Below are 19,050 nucleotides of genomic sequence, written 5' to 3' on the forward strand. Positions count from 1 at the left end.
TCCTCTTACATTTCTCATGCTATTTCTACCAAACTTTTACAGATTGATGACTATGTAGTGACACAGCGCTTATTGTCGGGCTTTTGCGATTCGACCATTTTTGAAAGAGTTATTGCCCTTTTTTTTTTTTTTACATTTAAAATTGGTTTCTTCGCAACTCCTCTTACGTTTTTCATGCGATTTCTACCAAACTTTCACAGATTGATGACTATATAGTGACACAGCGCATATTGTCGGCTTTTGCAATTCGACCATTTTTGAAAGAGTTATTGCCCTTTGCTTATTTTACATATAAAATTGGTTTCTTCGCAACTCCTCTTACATTTTTCATGCGATTTCTACCAAACTTTCACAGATTGATGACTATATAGTGACACAGCACATATTGTCGGGCGGCGCAAAAACAAAACCACCACATTCACTAGGCACTGCGGGGCCACCTGGAAGGTAAAAACACGGCCCATTTCTCTAATTATCCCCTATATACCCAAGAACCTCGGGGGCCATGGTTACAATTGACTGGTGCATAATCTGGTGCATAATGCACGTTTAAGGAACTTTTTTTAACATTTGGATATTCATTTTACTCCCTAAACGCTACAAGTCATCTGATTCACACCAATGAAAATATATTCTTCAACTGTAATTCCATAGTATTTAACACTGCATGGTTAAATAAAAATTACACATAAATTATTATATATGCATGATTTTAATTTGAGCATCTATACTTTTGTAGTGCTTTTAATAGTCACTGAAACTCGCACTAGCAAAACATAAGGCATCTGGCATATTGCTTGTGTCTAAAATGTTGATTAATATCATTTTGGGTTCATATATTGATAAACAACACATATGAAGAAATTTAATGTCTTTGAGATACAAGAAAAGAAACAAGGTATGTAACTCTAACTTACCAGTTTTCACAGTAGAGTCCATGTTTTATAGTTTCTCAATCCATTTTAAAATGGGTGACATGAAAAGAGGAGCCAATGCCCATTAAAATGGTATGCAATATGTTGGTATAACTTTATTGTCTTTAGACAAACAAGCCAAATCCAATGTCACATTCTTGTCTTTTTCTGTTGTCACTGTCAGAAACTGTACAGCAGATACCCATAAGGGGTTGGTTCTTTTCGAAAACAGTGATGTTGACCACACAAACCCAGCCAGTAGAGCATAGGCCCTTTTGGGCCTCTTGTTCCATGATTAATACATCCACCAATCAATTGTGATAATCAATGCAAAAATTACGCCCATTCAGGAATCATTGCATGTAACGGTCATTACTAATTCACTCGTTAACATCCATTGTTTAGTGAAAACACACTAATTGGTTAACAATACAATTCTATATGTACCGCTATCAAAACTTCACTAATTGACATCATGCAGTGCTATTTGGGCCCTTTGTTGACAGTTTGCAACCATCACAACAAAAATAATTTATTAAATAAATATAATAATTTATTAGGGTCAATTGTGTACACAGCGGGGATTAGAGGGACCATAAATTGTCCCCTTGGAAACACGCAAGATCTTATACTTAAGTCTGTTAATTGTGAATTTGAGAACGAGAAACCCAGTTGAGACAGCATGTGAGATGATATGATTGCAGCGTTTATTCTTTAAATCATGTAAAATGATGTATTATCGGTCACATTTTGGGGGTCTATCTATTGTCCAGTCCCTATTAGATTGAATTCAACTGCCAAACACACTCATTAAAATTCACGGAAGTGACAGTGTGACAGGTCAGGTTTTGTTACCAGGGACACAGTGTAGATATTCAGACGAATGGAAAAGGCAATTTTTGAGGTACCTGGGCTAGAATCATTATAATAAAATCAAGATTCCCTCATGATAAACAAGAAAAAAGTTGATGCATAGCATCAAGTCGGCGCAATGAAATTAGAAGAAAAACATGCATGCAGATAACCAAAAATGGTTATTATTTCAATGATAATATTTTGTTTTATGTTGGGTGTACATATACTCGAAGGACATTATGGTTATTTTTTCCCCAAGCTAATCCTCCGGTTAAAACTGAATAATAACAAAAATATACATACGTTTCTTCGGATGAAATAGAGTCAATGGTCTAATACATAGATTTCAATAGCATGAAATTCACCTTTTATTTGTACTGGCATGTTATGTGAATTCCTTGCTTTATATTTTGTACAAGTTTATGTAACACATTTCACTCATATGAGTATATAGAATGGGGATGAAAATACTATATATCAAAAGGGAATTATCTGGAGTTCATTCTTTCGAATGGCATTTTCAAAACAAACAAATAAGCTCAAGGTTAATTTTTCAAAACTCGGCATTTTTGCTGTCACCAAGGGAGATTACTGCGTAGGAGGTTTACAGACATAAAGGATATTTTAATAGTACCGTGTAACCTTCATCTATATCAATCGGAACACCTCGGCCTGTATCCATCTCGGAAATGGCCGAGTTGTTATGATTGAGTTGGTATTTAAAATCAAAACGATAAGCAGGGCTATTATAATTCAAGGTTTCATGATCAATTAAAGTGTAAAGTTTTTTAAAACAAACTAAACCACATATTTTATCATGCAACGTGAAACTTATTGAAAGCATTGTTCTGCAATTTATGAACTAGTCCCTAAGTTGGAATATTTCTAAAGTAATATCAAATATAGTCGGCGCCCAGTATTCTTTAAGTAAACCACATATGAATCTTTCACCTAATCTAAAAGCGAGGAATTACGTCACTGTTTGCATGCTTAGATTATTGGCCTGTGGAAATAGTCAAAGCCGAAGACTAAAATAATGCCCCTCTATGATCAAAATTAGTGATCTGTTGGTTAAATTTTTCAAAATGTTTTGTGATGTTTAAAAAATAGGGATGGCAACGAGTAGTAAAATTGGTACTCGAGTACTCGGACAATCTTTCAATCGAGTATTCAGGTACTCGATTACTCGGAAAAAATGAATTCGTATTTGGGAAAGACAAGATCGTGTATACATGTATCGTTCATGGTGTATATTGTGCGTTGGTCGTATTATTGGTCATTTTCATCTTTAAATCAGACTTTCATTTATAATGTACTTAATTAAATTAAAGGAAAACAAATGTTGTTTCATGCTTTTAATTTTGTCTTTTTCATTTCACTTTAATGATTTTATTTATAAGTATGCACTGCAAATTAGCTACAATATAGCTGGAAAGTTAAACCCGGCCACGGATTTTATTCGAGCGTCTAGATAATCGAGATTTATAATGACCATCAGTATTACAATGAACGAAAATTAATAGCATAATGAACAAAATACTGTACTGTATTATTGTTGTTTGCCTCATTAATATTTATAATTCTTGATTTAAAATATCAACTAATCAATTGTGAAAATCATTACAAAAAAAGTTAAAATACCCCCATTAAGAAATCAATGCTCGTAACGGTCGCTACTCGTTAGCATCCATTGTTTGGTGAAACAATAGAATTGTGTAGGTGAAAGTTCTGCTATCAAAACTTCGCTAATTGACATCAGTGCCGCGTAATTGGAAATAGGGGCCCTTTTGTTGACAGTTTTCAACTCTCGACTAATTTATTAGGGTCAATTGTGTACACAGCGGGGATTAGAGGGACCGTAAATGGTCCTCTTGGCAACTAACCAGATCTGTTACTTTGTCTGTAAATTGTGTATTTGGTGATTTTTATAGAGTATTTTTTTTTTTTTCAAGTACTTGAGTAATGATTTGGTACTGGAGTACTCAGACAATCGATCGAGTACTTGGGTACTCATTGCCATCCCTATTAAAAAAACAACCCATATTTCTTTAATTATCCATGATGAACAAATATTAGAATCAAAATCAAAAGTTTTCAGTAATTTTTATCCATGGAAAGCACCTGGAGCATGTGTAAATTATTTAGTAAGCTTACAATTAAAACAAGGCTAATGTTCATTGAAAAAAAAGAAGATATTTTAATATGTCTGTGTGTTTTACTAAAACATGCAGCAGTTGCATCACCAAATTAAAAGCAGCCATAGATAATGTAGCTACTTGTAGCAGTAGCATCACCAGATTAAAAGCAGCATAGATAATGTAGCTAGGTACAGCAGTAGCATCACCAGATTAATAGCGGCAGAAGCTTCTCCACATTGATAACAGCATTGGAAATGATGATAAGTGCAGCAGTATCATAACCCGACATAGGTTATGATGATTGGTGCAGCAGTTGCATTACCAGGTTAATAGCAGCATAGGCAATGTAGCTAGGTGCAGCAGTAGCATCACCAGGTTAATAGCAGCATTGGCAATGTAGCTAGGTGCAACAGTAGCATCTTCAGATTAATAGCAGCATAGGCAATGTAGCTAGGTGCAGCAGTAGCATCACCAGGTTAATAGCAGCATTGGCAATGTAGCTAGGTGCAACAGTAGCATCTTCATATTAATAGCAGCATAGGCATTGGTGATGGGTGCAGCAGTAGCATAACCAGGTTTATAGCAGCATAGGCAATGTAGCTAGGTGCAGCAGTTGCATAACCTGACATAGGTAATGATGATAGGTGCTGCAGTTGCATCACCAGATAAATAGCAGCATAGGTAATTTAGCTAGGTGCAGCAGTAGCATCACCAGATTAAAAGCAGCATAGGTAATGTAGCTAGGTGCAGCTGTAGCATCACCAGATAAATAACAGCATAGGAAATGTAGCTAGGTGCAGCAGTAACATCACAAGGTTAATAGCAGCATAGATAATGATGGTAAGTGCAGCAGAAGATTCTCCACATTGATAACAGCATAGGAAATGATGATAAGTGCAGAGTAGCATCACCAGATAAATAGCAGCATAGGTAATGTAGCTAAGTGCAGCAGTAGCATCACCAGATAAATAACAGCATAGGTAATGTAGCAAGATGCAGCAGTAGCATAACCCTACATAGGTTATGATGATTTGTGCAGCAGTTGCATAACCAGGTTAGTAGCAGCATTGGCAATGTAGCTAGGTGCAGCAGTAGCATCTTCAGATTAATAGCAGCATAGGCACTGGTGATGGGTGCAGCAGTAGCATAACCAGGTTTATAGCAACATAGGCACTGTAGCTAGGTGCAGCAGTTGCATAACCTGACATAGGTATTGATGATAGGTGGTGCAGTAGCATCACAAGATAAATAGCAGCATAGGTAATGTAGCTAGGTGTATCAGTAGCATAACCCGACATAGCTAATGTAGCTAGGTGCAGCAGTCGCACCACCTTATTAATCGCAGCATAGATAATGATGGTAAGTGCAGCAGAAGATTCTCCACATTGATAACAGCATAGGAAATGATGATAAGTGCAGAGTAGCATCATGAGATAAATAGCAACATAGGTAAAATAGCTAGGTGCAGCAGTAGCATAACCCGACATAGGTTATGATGATTGGTGCAGCAGTTGCATTACCATGTTAATAGCAACATAGGCAATGGTGATAGATGCAGCAGTAGCATCATCATCAGATTAATAGCAGCAAATAACATGTAGCTAGGTGCAGCAGTTGCATTACCATGTTAATAGCAACATAAGCAAAGGTGATAGGTGCAGCAGTAGCATCACCAGGTTAATAGCAGCATATATAATGTAGCTAGGTGCAGCAGTAGCATCACCAATTTAATAGCAGCATAGGTAATGTAGCTAGGTGCAGCAGTAGCATCACCAGGTTAATGGCAGCATAGGTAATGTAGCTAGGTGTACAAGTAGCACCACCTTGTTAATAGCAGCATAGATAAAGGTGGTAAGTGCAGCAGAAGTTCTTCACATTGATAACAGTGTAGGCAAAAGTAATAAGTGCAGAGTAGCATCACCAGATAAATAGCATCGTAGGTAATGTAGCTAGGTGCAGCAGTAATATTACCAGGATAATAGCAGCATAGGCAATGGTGATAGGTGCAGCAGTAGCATCACCAGATTAATAGCAGCATAGGCAATGTAGCTAGGTGCAGCAGTAGCATCACCCAATTAATAGCATTATAGGCAATGTAGCTAGGTGCAGCAGTAGCATTACCAGGTTAAAAGCAGCATAGGAAATGTAGCTAGGTGCAGCAGTAGCATCACCAGATTAATAGCAGCATAGGTAATGTAGCTAGGTGCAGCAGTAGCATCACCAGATAAATAGCAGCATAGGAAATATGCTAGGTGCAGCAGTAGCATAACCCTACATAGGTTATGATGATTGGTGCAGCAGTTGCTTTACCAGGTTAAAAGCAACATAGGCAATGGTGATATGTGCAGCAGTAGCATCACCAGATTAATAACAGCATAGGCAAAGTAGCTAGGTGCAGCAGTAGCATCACCAGATTAAAAGCAGCATAAGTCAATGTAGCTAGGTGCAGCAGTAGCATCACCAGGTAAATAGCAGCATAGATAATGTAGCAATGCAGCAGTAGCATCACCAGATTAATAGCAGCAAAGGCAATGTAGCTAGGTGCAGCAGTAGCATCACAAGGTTAATAGCAGCATAGATGATGTACCTAAGTGCAGCAGTAGCATCACCAGGTTAATAGCATCATAGATAATGATGGTAAGTGCAGCAGAAGCTTCTCCACATTGATTACAGCATAGGCAATGTTGATAAGTTCAGAGTAGCATCACCAGATAAATAGCAGCATAGGTAATGTAGCTAGGTGCAGCAGTATCATCACCAGATTAATAGCAGCATAGGTATTGGTGATAGGTGCAGCAGTAGCATAACCAGGTATAAAGCAGCATAGGCAATGTAGCTAGGTGCAGCAGTAGCATAACCCGACATAGTTAATGATGATAGGTGCCGCAGTAGCAGCACTAGATAAATAAAAGCATAGGTAATGTAGCTAAGTGTAGCAGTAGCATAACCCGACATAGGTAATGTAGCTAGGTGCAGCAGTAGCACTACCTCGCTAATAGCAGCATAGATAATGATGGTAAGTGCAGAATATCATCACCAGATAATTAACAGCATAGGTTATGTAGCTAAGTGCAGCAGTAGCATAACCAGACATAGGTAATGATGATAGGTGCTGCAGTAGCATTACCCAGCACAGGTAATGGCGATTGGTGCAGCAGTAGTGTAACCCAGCATAGAAAAGGGTGATAGGTGCAACAATAGCATAACGCAGCATAGATAATGTAGCTAGGTGCAGCAGTAGCGTAACCCAGCACAAATAATGGTGATAGGTGCAGCAGTAGTGTTACCAAGCACATATAATGGTGATAGGTGCAGCAGAAGCATCACCAGATAAATAGCAGTATAGGTAATGTAGCTAGGTGTAGCAGAAGCATATCCCGACATAGCTAATGTAGCTAGGTGCAGCAGTAGCACCACCTTGTTAATAGCAGCATAGGAAATGATGATAAGTGCATAGTAGCATCACCAGATAAATAGCAGCATAGGTAATGTAGCTAGGTGCAGCAGAAGCATAACCCGACATAGTTAATGATGATAGGTGCCGCAGTAGCATTACCCAGCACATGTAATGGCGATAGGTGCAGCAGTTGTGTTACCCAGCATAGATAAGGGTGATAGGTGCAGCAGTAGCATTTCCCAGCACAGATAATGCGGATTGGTGCAGCAGTAGCGTTACCCAGAATACATAAGGTACATAGATGCAGCAATAGCATCACCCTGCACATATAAAGGTGATAGGTGCAGCAGTTGCGTTACCAAGCATAGATAAGGGTGATAGGTGCAGCAGTAGCCAGGGGCGTAGCTTGACAAAAATATATGTGTAGGCCACGTTTTAAGGGGCCCGGGGACATGCTCCCCCCCCCCCCCCCCCACTACAAGTGAGATAATGAATTCAAAGCGCAGTACAGCGGACAAATACTGGCCGGCCTTCTCGTCTCCTTCTTCATTAATGGTTTCAAGTGCGTGGACCACTACAAGGAACGCATTTTGGAACGTTTCGAGTGCGTCCGCACGACTGATTCATCGTGTCTCACATAACGAGCGAAGCTTAGTGCGCCGGTTCATCTCCTCTTTCGTTGCAACTTCTCTAGAAAGCTCGTCCTGAAACGCTGCTAGACGATTTGCTGAAAAATATAACAAGAATCCAATGTCCTGAACTGTGTCCATCAAAGTTCGGACACTCGGGTGGAAACTGGTACTGGAGGCATGATTGCCAAGTTCTTTCTAGCAGTTGTTGTTTGGTATCTTTATCTATTGAAGTCAAAGTGAGACTATCGAAATCAGGATACGTAGGACTATGTTCGGCAATATTGGCACCGAACCGTTTACAATTTCAAATAATAAAGCGCCCGCAAACTTATACCAATCCGATTGGAAATGTTTAATGTAAGGCGTCAACGCGCAGTCTACTTTAGAGCAAAGGAAAACGATATATTTGAAATACCAGGTTTCCGATATACTAAAGCACATTTGTCGGAATTTCATATTTTAGCCCCCCCCCCCCCCCCCCCCCCCCCCCCCCCCCCCCCCCACCCTCCTATGACTTCAGTTTTTATTGCAGATTTGGCATTTTTATTATTTCGGTTTTTCTGAAAAATGTGTAGGCCGGGGCCTATACGGCCTATAGGAAGCTACGCCCCTGGTAGCATTAGCAGCATAGATAATGCAGATAGTTGCAGCAGTAGCATCACCAAGCACAGATAATGATGATAGGTGCAGCAGTAGCATTACCCAGCATAGATAAGGGTGATTGGTGCAGCAGTAGATTTACCAAGCACAGGTAATGGCAATTGGTGCAGCAGTAGCGTTACCCAGCATAGATAAGGGTGATAGGTGCAGCAGTAGCATCACCCAGCACAGATAATGGTGAGTAGTGTCACCCAGCAGTGAAAATAGTGATAGGTGCAGCAGTAGTGTTACCCAGCACAGATAATGGTGATAGGTGCAACAGTAGTATTACCAAGCACAGAAAATGGTGAATGATGCAGCAGTAGCATTACCCAGCATGGGTAATGGTGATTGTTGCAGCAGTAGCATTATCCAATACAGATAATTGTGAAAAGTGCAGCAGTAGCATTACCCAATACAGATAATGGTTAAAGGTGCAGCAGTAGCATTACCCAACACAGATAATGGTTAAAGGTGCAGCAGTAGCATAACCCAGCATAGGTAATGGTTAAAGGTGCAGCAGCAGCATTTTCAAGCACAGGTTATGGTGATAGGTGCAGCAGTAGTGTTACTCAGCATAGGTACTGGTGATAGGTGCAGCAGGAGCGTTACCCAGAACAGATTTTGGTGATATGTGCAGGAGTAGCGTCACCCAGCACAGATAATGGTGATAGGTGCAGCAGTAGTGTACCAAGCACAAATCATGGTGAAAGGTGCAGCAGTAGTATTACCCAGCACAGATAAGTGTGGTATGTGCAGCAGTAGCTTCACCCAGCACAAATAATGGTGAGTAGCTTCACCCAGCAGAGATAATGGTGATAGGTACAGCAGTAATATAACCCAGCACAGATAATGGTGATAGGTGCAGCAGTAGCATTACCATTACCCAGCAGAGATAATTGTGATAGGTGCAACAGTAGCATTACCCAGCATAGGTAATGGTGATTGGTGCAGCAGTAGCTTTACCCAGCACAGATAATGGTGATAGGTGCAGCAGTAGCATTACCCAGCATAGGTAATGGTGATTGGTGCAGCAGTAGCATTACCCAGCACAGATAATGGTAATTGGTGCAGAAGTAGCATAGCCCAGCACAGATAATGGTGATAGGTGCAGAAGTAGCATTACCCAGCATAGATAATGGTGAAAGGTGCAGCAGAAACGTTAACGCGCACAGATAATGGTGATATGTGCCGCAGTAGAATTACCCAGCAGAGATAATGGTGATAGGTGCAGCAGTAGCATTACCCAGCAGAGATAATGGTGATAGGTGCAGCAGTAGAATGACCCAGCAGAGATAATGGTGATAGGTGCAGCAGTAGCATTACCCAGCAGAGATAATGGTGATAGGTGCAGCAGTAGAATTACCCAGCAGAGATAATGGTGATAGGTGCAGCAGTAGAATTACCCAGCAGAGATAATGGTGATAGGTGCAGCAGTAGCATTACCCAGCAGAGATAATGGTGATAGGTGCAGCAGTAGAATTACCCAGCAGAGATAATGGTGATAGGTGCAGCAGTAGAATTACCCAGCAGAGATAATGGTGATAGGTGCAGCAGAAGCATTACCCAGCATAGATAATGGTGAAAGGTGCAGCAGAAACCTTACCCAGCACAGATAATGGTGATAGGTGCCGCAGTAGCATAGAATCATATATCACCAATTCAAAATAAACTCCATGATTGTTTTGACTATATAAATAAATGCTGTAAAAAACTGAATAACAAAATAGCTCTGTTCATAATATTTTACCTCACATCTGAAATGAAAGTCATGTTTTAAACACATGTATATTGCCCATATTTGGCTACATATCTGGGGCAAAGGAACAAGTTACTATATGAATAAGATAAATATACTATTGAAATGAGTTGCCAAATAATAACTTAATTAACTGATGCGAACACCATCTGCAGAGAATTAAAATGGATGAGTTTCTCAGACTGATGCAAATACCACTGTGCTATCCTTGGATATAAAATTATGAATAACAAGGCCCCATCATATTTGGCAGATATTGTAAGGTTCTCTGACAATAAAACATACCAGTTAAGATCAGTATCAAACAAGGATCTTGTCTTACAGATAACACCTCGGCACTAAATACATAGGAACATCATTCACAAATTATAGCAAAAATATATGGAATGACATTCCTTTACATAATTGACCTTGAAAACCCTTCAAACGTTCAAAGGAAGTTATAAGCATCATTAATTGTGTTAATTATTTTCTTTAACATATTTATATGTTTAATTTATAGTCATGTCCTTTGAGTGTCTGTCAGTGAATGTTTAAATATGAATGCATTTAATAACAGAATGTTTAATAGTCTTATATGTAAATGTATCTTTCTAGCTTTTTATTTTGTTTCTTTACTTTTAAGTCCATATTGAAAATTAGAATATAATTATGTTTTCATATGTCTGAATGTGTAACCTTCGCTAAATGATAAAAGCACTAAATAAAGCTTTTATTATTATTATTATCATTATTATTATGATTATTATTATTTTTATTATTATACCCCCACAAACGAAGTTTGAGGGGGTATATAGGAGTGAGCTTTTTGGTCGGTTGGTCGGTCTGACTGTCGGTTGGTTGGTCGGTCTGTTGGTTTTCATGGTTTCCGGACGATAACTCATGAAAGGCTAGACAGATTTGAAATTTTTTTGGTACACAGGTGTAACATCAGAAGATACAGGTCAAGTTCGATATTGGGGCTAGTGGGACCAAGGTCAAGGTCACTGTTACTAAAAATAGAAAAACGGTTTCCGGACGATAACTCATGAAAGGCTTGACAGATTTGAAAAAAATTTGGTACACAGGTGTAACATCAAAAGATACAGGTCAAGTTCGATATTGGGGCTGGTGGGGCCAAGGTCAAGGTCACTGTTACTAAAAAAAGAAAGACGGTTTCCGGACGATAACTCATGAAAGGCTAGACGGATTTGAACAATTTTTGGTACACAGGTGTAACATCAGAAGATACAGATCAAGTTAGTGAGCTTGTCGGTTGGTCGGTCGGTCGGTCGTTTTTCATGGTTTCCGGACGATAACTCATGAAAGGCTAGACAGATTTAAAAAAAAATTGGTACACAGGTGTAAAAACAGAAGATACAGGCCAAGTTCGATATTGGGGCTGGTGGGGCCAAGGTCAAGGTCACTGTTACTAAAAATAGAAAAACGGTTTCCGGACGATAACTCATGAAAGGCTAAACGGATTTGAACAATTTTTGGTACACAGGTGTAACATCAAAAGATACAGGTCAAGTTCGATATTGGGGCTGGTGGGGCCAAGGTCATTGTCACTGTTACTAAAAAAAGAAAGACGGTTTCCGGACGATAACTCATGAAAGGCTAAACGGATTTGAACAATTTTTGGTACACAGGTGTAACATCAGAAGATACAGATCAAGTTTGATATTGGGGCTGGTGGGGTCAAGGTCACTGTTACTAAAAATAGAAAAATGGTTTCCGGACGATAACTCATGAAAGGCTTGACAGATTTGAACATTTTTTGGTATACAGGTGTAACATCAGAAGATACAGGTCAAGTTCGATAGATCCTTCAAAAACTAAATGAGCAAATATTTACCTTAAAAGTAATTGACACTTGGAAAGATGAACAAACAAAACAAATCCAGCATGCTTCATTTGAACCAGATGCCAGTGGAATACCAGCAGAACTTAAGTATGGCATATTTGCCACAGTAGTGCTTACTACAAATATTGACCTGTCAGATGGACTTGTTAATTCAGCTACAGGAACAGTCCCGGGATTTATTCCCAGGTGGATAGAAAGCATTCAAGCCCAAATATGTACTTTGATGATGATCGTGTTGGAAGAAAAGCTCGTGAATGCTCTAGATGTCTTATTCCAGAAGAGATCAGCTAGAGCATCAGCTAGTTTTTCTTGTCAGCAGTGTAACTTCTAAATTACTCAACAGATTTAAATAAAACAATACATGCATGATAAAAGAAGATGCAGTGTGCAGTAACCTTGGAGTTATGGCCTCTTGGGGGTATTCGTCACTCCTGTGACAGCTCTAGTTATTATCATATTTATTATTATTATTTTTAACAGGTTGCTTAATTAGTTTTACTTTTTTTAAAGGCACTGGTTTACAATCATGAAGGGCAGGCAAGAATAGAAGATGGGCCACAAAGGGTTTGTAGATAGTTCATTTCTTGCTTTGTTCTGTATATGAATTAATGTCTATCATTGCATTAAGCTCAATGAAATATTTAATTTGAAGTTACAATCAAGATTCACCCAAGTGACTGCCAATTCAAGTGTATGATATTTTAAGGTTTAAACATGACATGGTCATGGCATATTATCATGCAATTATCACACATACATACATTGTTCTTCCTTTGTTAGTTTACTATGACTGCTCAAAGCTTACCTACTGTTGTTACTCTATCATCTTGACAATGGAGATATTGACTTTCCGCCTTGATAACAGATGATTGTAAGCCATATTGGATGGAAAAAAATAACATGTTTTGCCAATTAAGTTCTAGTGTTAAATTTTACAATAGAGTTGATTGAATACAAACTTGTAGCACACAGAACTACTTTCTTGCTTGTATATAAACACAAACCTTGTGTTCTTGATGTCAAAATCAATGCACGGTGTGTGCAAAAAAAAACTTTATCAAATTTGCTGCTTTGTTTTGTTTTTCAATGTTACAGGGGCAAAATGTGGGAATATACTTTATAGATGCATAAAAGAAATTATTTTTAACCTATTTGACTTAAATGATCAATACAAAGCAGTAAATGATTTTTTTATGTATAAAAAAATAAGCCTTTATAAATGGGGTTTGTATGTGGCCTCAAATTTCCCAGTTAAAGTGCCAAAATATTACTAATAATGAGATAATGATAGAGTTGATGTGCAGAGCCCATGTTACAACCAGCTCAGTTCAAGGTCACACTTAGAGGTCAAAGGTCATATGGCTATATTTACATTCATACTTGATTTTCTGAACGATAAAACTTGTGTTCATTTTGCATGAGCCGGTTGACCTTTCGTGACCTTTGTTGGCGGAGTTTTGAGAGAAAGCAACGCTCTGATTGGGTGCTGATGAATCACCGTGCGTAGAGATCTTACTATGGTCTACCTTTTGCTAATACAGCACGGCATATGTACACAAATAACAGATAAAATGACACTGTAAATGTGTCAAGTTTTAACAATTTTGACACGTAAAATGTTGAAATGTATTTTTTGATCATTAGAATGATATAATGATATCTCTCAAATTAAAGAAGAATATTTTAAAATATCATAACTTATTATAAAACAACATTTAAATATATAAAATAATTGGAACCTGTCAAATTGTCATCTATTTTTCGAGTAAAAACAATCGTCTTAAAGTGTTAATTTGAAAAGACTTTATAAATGCACATCATTAAACTACAATTTGATGGGAAACCTAGAAATACAACAAAAGAAAAGTATTTTGACGCTATTTTTACCTGTAAAACTGAACATAATCCATAAAATCATGGTGACAACATTTATTATGCCCACTCACATTGGTCATGCATATGTAAAACAGTAGTTAAAATATTTCGATATTTTTCATGATAAAAACAAGAATATTACAAAGGAAATCATTATTACCACCATATGTATTACAATAACTACCAAATGATTAAAAAGAATCTTGAATTTTTAAAAAAAAAATCTGCAAATTATTTTTGGACTATTTATTATGCAAATGATAAGAAGAACCCCAAGCTTAAAAACCAAGGGCGACAAGTGCTTTGACCATTTACATTTGCTCTCGTGTTTTGTTCCCTTTGTTGTAATTAAAATTTCGATTTCGAACCCTTTAGGTCGAAAAAAATAAAATAAAAAGGGAAAATGTAAATATAAGTATTGATTCTTATTTTTTTGTGCGTTCATGCAGTATGAACGCTCCGCTGCGATTTTGCAAGTGCGATTCATGGATATGCAAAATCGAGGTCGAGCGTTCATACAGCATGAACGCACAAAAAATAAGAATCAATCCTTAAATAATACGATCATTTCCTGTATGCTCCATATCTCTTGAACCGCTTGGATTTTGAAATAAACTACCAACAAATGTTCACCATATTGAGACGATGTGCAGAGCACATTTAACAGCCAGCTACGTTCGAGGTCAAGGTCACACTAACAGGTCAAACATCATATGACTATACTTTGTGTCCGCATGTTAGCACCTTAAAGTCATTACCTCAGGAAATACATCATTTATTGCATTGAACTTTAGATATGTATTCCCAACTATCTAACCTACTAAATTAATGAATACCCTATGCATGGCTAAGTTAAAGCCTGGACACAAGCGCCAATGGTTCACAGCCACCTGCCTGCCCAATGGCATATCCAAATCTATTAACTAGGTTTTCCACTTTTCCTTAGGAAAACTTGTTTAAAAATAAGTCTCTATTAAAATACATTGTCATATCTCATACCATGGAAATGACTCGACAAGATGACTTGAAAAATAACTCGCAGAATAAATATAGGCATTTGCAATCAAATATAAACTACAGCTATCACTCTTGCAATGACTACACGGTTGGCCTTAGTAGCCATCTTAGTTCTGGAAGAGTATTTACCAAAATCCTACACAGTATTGTAAATCATTTCAGCACCAAATATGTCACAGAAAATTCCAGCCAGCGTCAGATTGATTTTAGGCTTTCTCAGAATTTAACGCCTATCTTTTTTAAACTTTTTAAATTTTCCTTAATTTTTTAGATATCTTGTTCAAATTTAGACAAGTAATAGAAATACAAAAGACACTTTAACTTCTTTTGTACTGCAAATACTGATTGTGTCAATTTTCTTATATAGCAAAAAAATATTTCAAGAAAATACAAGAATATGCAATATTTTTTCATAGACAAAAATAAATATTTAACACTTGAATGATTTCCATATATAGTTTAAATATACACATGAACATTTAAAAAATCTACAAACATTTATTCTCAACACAAAGTCTGATTGATACCATTTTCCAATCACACAGTCTGACACTATTTTTTTATCCTTTTTGACTAATATTTACAAAAAATACACAATCTGGCTTGTTTGATGTTTTTTGTGAATGGTAAAACTCATGGGATTGCATGAAGCACATCAGTCAGGTTAATTTTTAGCGTCATCCTACTGTCCACGAACATTGACTCATCGGCGACCAAGGCCTCCACCACAAGCACGCCCTCGTTGCCTCATGGGACAGGAATTTCATGATCCGCTGCATCCCAGGAATCTGAAATTTTAATGAGCAATATTATACATAAATGTTCATTGTAGTTTAATGTAGTATGCATTACTGAAACAGTTTGATGATAACACAAGAAAAATGGTGCTCATTTCTTGGCCAAACTTAATTTTTCTATTACTGTACATGCATTGCATATGAATTACATAAACACTATACTCTGATCTGTAGCAAAATAAAAACAAACATAAATCATTAAATGTATATTTTTGAAGGCAACAAATAATACAAAATATACATCATATTTGTTAACAACAAACAAGTTAAAATACACACCTGAAGTTTTTACCTGGACAGGTGTAGTAGGTATAGATGACCGATTGGAAACTGTCTTTTCATCCGAATTCCTGTCAAACATGTCCGAACTAAATTCTAACTTTGGATAATCAATGTCATTCATGAAGAAATTCAGCTCTTCTTGCCCAGTATACATATGTTTACTTTAAGCAGAAGCCAAATTAAAACAAACACATTTGTCCAAAATTTAATAAAACCTTAAATGGTGGTAGAATTGTCATTTGTTCACGTAATTTTCAAGAATCAGGGAGTGAAAAAAATGTTTTCATGTTGCCAATTTAGTCTCGATCATCTTGATCTTGCATAAGGGTCTATAATGTTCATTGACTCTATTTAGAGCCGCTGCATGATTGAGACTAGCTGGTGCTTTGATAATTGTAAAGATCGAAAAACATGGTTATAAGGGAAAAGGCTACATTCTACTAAACAAATTAGCGCTCGTAAAAAAAACAACTATTTATTTAGATGGTGTGGGCGCAAGTGATAAAAAAGTAAAAATATCTTTTTTGCTTTTCTGAAGAAGTGCGGGAAATCCGATGAACAAGTTATTAATTTGGTGTGGCCTAATGGGCCTTTATTATTTGACTTAGAAATTCTGGTTGTGGTTTTGCATGTTAGCACACATAGGTTAATATCTCCGCAACTTCTTGATGTATTGCATTAAGACTTAATTCAATGGTACTCAACCATCCAACCTACTAAATTAACCAAGTTAGATAACTGTAGTTTGCATTTAATGCAAATAATTGCCCTTTTATTATTCGACTTAGAAATTCTGGTTAAGGTTTTGCATGTAAGCAAACAAAGGTTAATATCTCAGCAACTACTTTTGTACATCAGACCAAGTAAGACAATGTCAAATTAGATTTGCATGTTGTAGCAAAACATTAGCGGAGGATGTTTGCAACATACATCTACATAAATCTCAGACAGATCATCATTTCAATAGGCAAATATAGTCAATGTTGTTTGAAGTATTTTCAGTGAATAAATGCATTACTGCTCCTTATTAGAAGTTTGATTTTCCAAAATTAGCTTTGTTCTGAAGGAAGTGACACCACTTTCATACACAACCAATCCATCCCTGTGATAATTACTTAGATGACTTGCCATGGTCCTAAAATATTGAGATACATTTACATGGACTATGATTTGAATAAAACAAATATTCACCCCATCATCAATGCAGACAGTTTTCCAATGAGTAGAAACAAAATGAAACATCTGCGGTCCCAACGTTCAAAAGCTTTGACCCTGATATTAGAATAGTATATTTCAAGGTCAACTAAGGTATGCATCAGAAAATCATTGGTAAAATAACACAGATTGATTTGATAAACATTGCTAATATAATTAATAGTATTGCAAATATTGAATTTGTATATTTTTACTTCTTGCAGATGTTCCTACTTCGAGAGAGGATATTCATGTTGACACGATACTCTGCCAATCAGAATGAATATCTTGTCATCAAGCACCGTGATGGAAGGATGGAACATGTTCAGGGGTAAAATTACGTAACATTTACTGTACATATATATTTACAAGTAGTATTTTTGTGTCGCCTGAAAAGACGACATATAGGGGTTACTTTTGTCGGCGGCGACGGTGTCGGCGACGGCGGCGTCCGCATCCCATTTTCGCTTGTCCGGGGTATATCTCCTAAACTATTAGTGGTATCAACTTGAAACCTCATATGTACATAGATCTAATTGAGGGCAAGTGCAGTGCACAAGAACTGTTACTCTTGCTTCCATATTTTTAGAGTTTTGCCCTTTGTTATTTTTCATGCTTAAAGTTTTGTCCGGGGCATATCTTGTAGAATATAAGAGTTATCAACTTGAAACTTCATATGTAGATAGATCTCATGGAGGGCAAGTGCAGTGCACAATAACAGTAACTCTTGCTTTCTTAGTTTTAAAATTATTGCCCTTTGTTAATTTTCATGCTTAAAGTTTTGTCCGGGACATATCTTGAAGAATAAAAGAGGTATCAACCTGAAACTTCATAGCTAGACAGATCTCATTGAGGGCAAGTGCAGTGCACAATAACAGTAACTCTTGCTTTTCTTAGTTTTAAAGTTATTGCCCTTTGTTAATTTTCATGCTTAAAGTTTTGTCCGGGGCATATCTTGAAGAATATAAGAAGTATCAACTTGAAACTTCATAGCTAGATATATCTCATTGAGGGCAAGTGGAGTGCACAATAACAGTAACTCTTGCTTTCTTAGTTTTAAAGTTATTGCCCTTTGTTAATTTTCATGCTTAAAGTTTTGTCCGGGGCATATCTTGAAGAATATAAGAGGTATCAACTTGAAACTTCATAGCTAGATATATCTCATTGAGGGCAAGTGCAGTGCACAATAACAGTAACTCTTGCTTTCTTAGTTTTAAAGTTATTGCCCTTTGTTAATTTTCATGCTTAAAGTTTTGTCCGGGGCATATCTTGAAGAATATAAGAGGTATCAACTTGAAACTTCATAGCTAGATATATCTCATTGAGGGCAAGTGCAGTGCACAATAACAGTAACTCTTGCTTTCTTAGTTTTAAAGTTATTGCCCTTTGTTAATTTTCATGCTTAAAGTTTTGTCCGGGGCATATCTTGAAGGATATAGGAGGTATGAACTTGAAACTTCATAGCTAGATAGATCTCATTGAGGGCAAGTGCAGTGCACAAGAACCGTTACTCTTGCTGCCATATTTTTAGAGTTATTGCCCTTTGTTAATTTTCTTGCTTAGGTTTTGTCCGTGCCATATCTCGTAAACTATAGGAGGTTTCAACCTGAAACTTATTCCGTAGGTATATCTGATTGAGGGTTCAAATGCCACCTACACTTGAAAGTTAAATGGCAACATCATTGTCTATAAATGAATAAAATGC

At 37.2% G+C, this 19,050-nt stretch overlaps 1 protein-coding gene across 1 annotated transcript in view; it reads left to right on the top strand.

Moving 5' to 3' along the window:
* Positions 1-19,050, top strand: part of LOC128220342 (uncharacterized) — a 157,689-nt gene that overhangs the window by 4,607 nt on the left and 134,032 nt on the right. Inside the window, exons 2-3 of the mRNA XM_052928700.1 lie at positions 12,691-12,744; positions 17,570-17,676. Coding sequence (XP_052784660.1) covers positions 12,691-12,744; positions 17,570-17,676 — 161 coding nt within the window. The remainder of the gene's footprint in view (positions 1-12,690; positions 12,745-17,569; positions 17,677-19,050) is intronic.

Source organism: Mya arenaria, chromosome 15 (genome assembly GCF_026914265.1).
Source record: "Mya arenaria isolate MELC-2E11 chromosome 15, ASM2691426v1".
NCBI classification, from domain to species: domain Eukaryota; kingdom Metazoa; phylum Mollusca; class Bivalvia; order Myida; family Myidae; genus Mya; species Mya arenaria.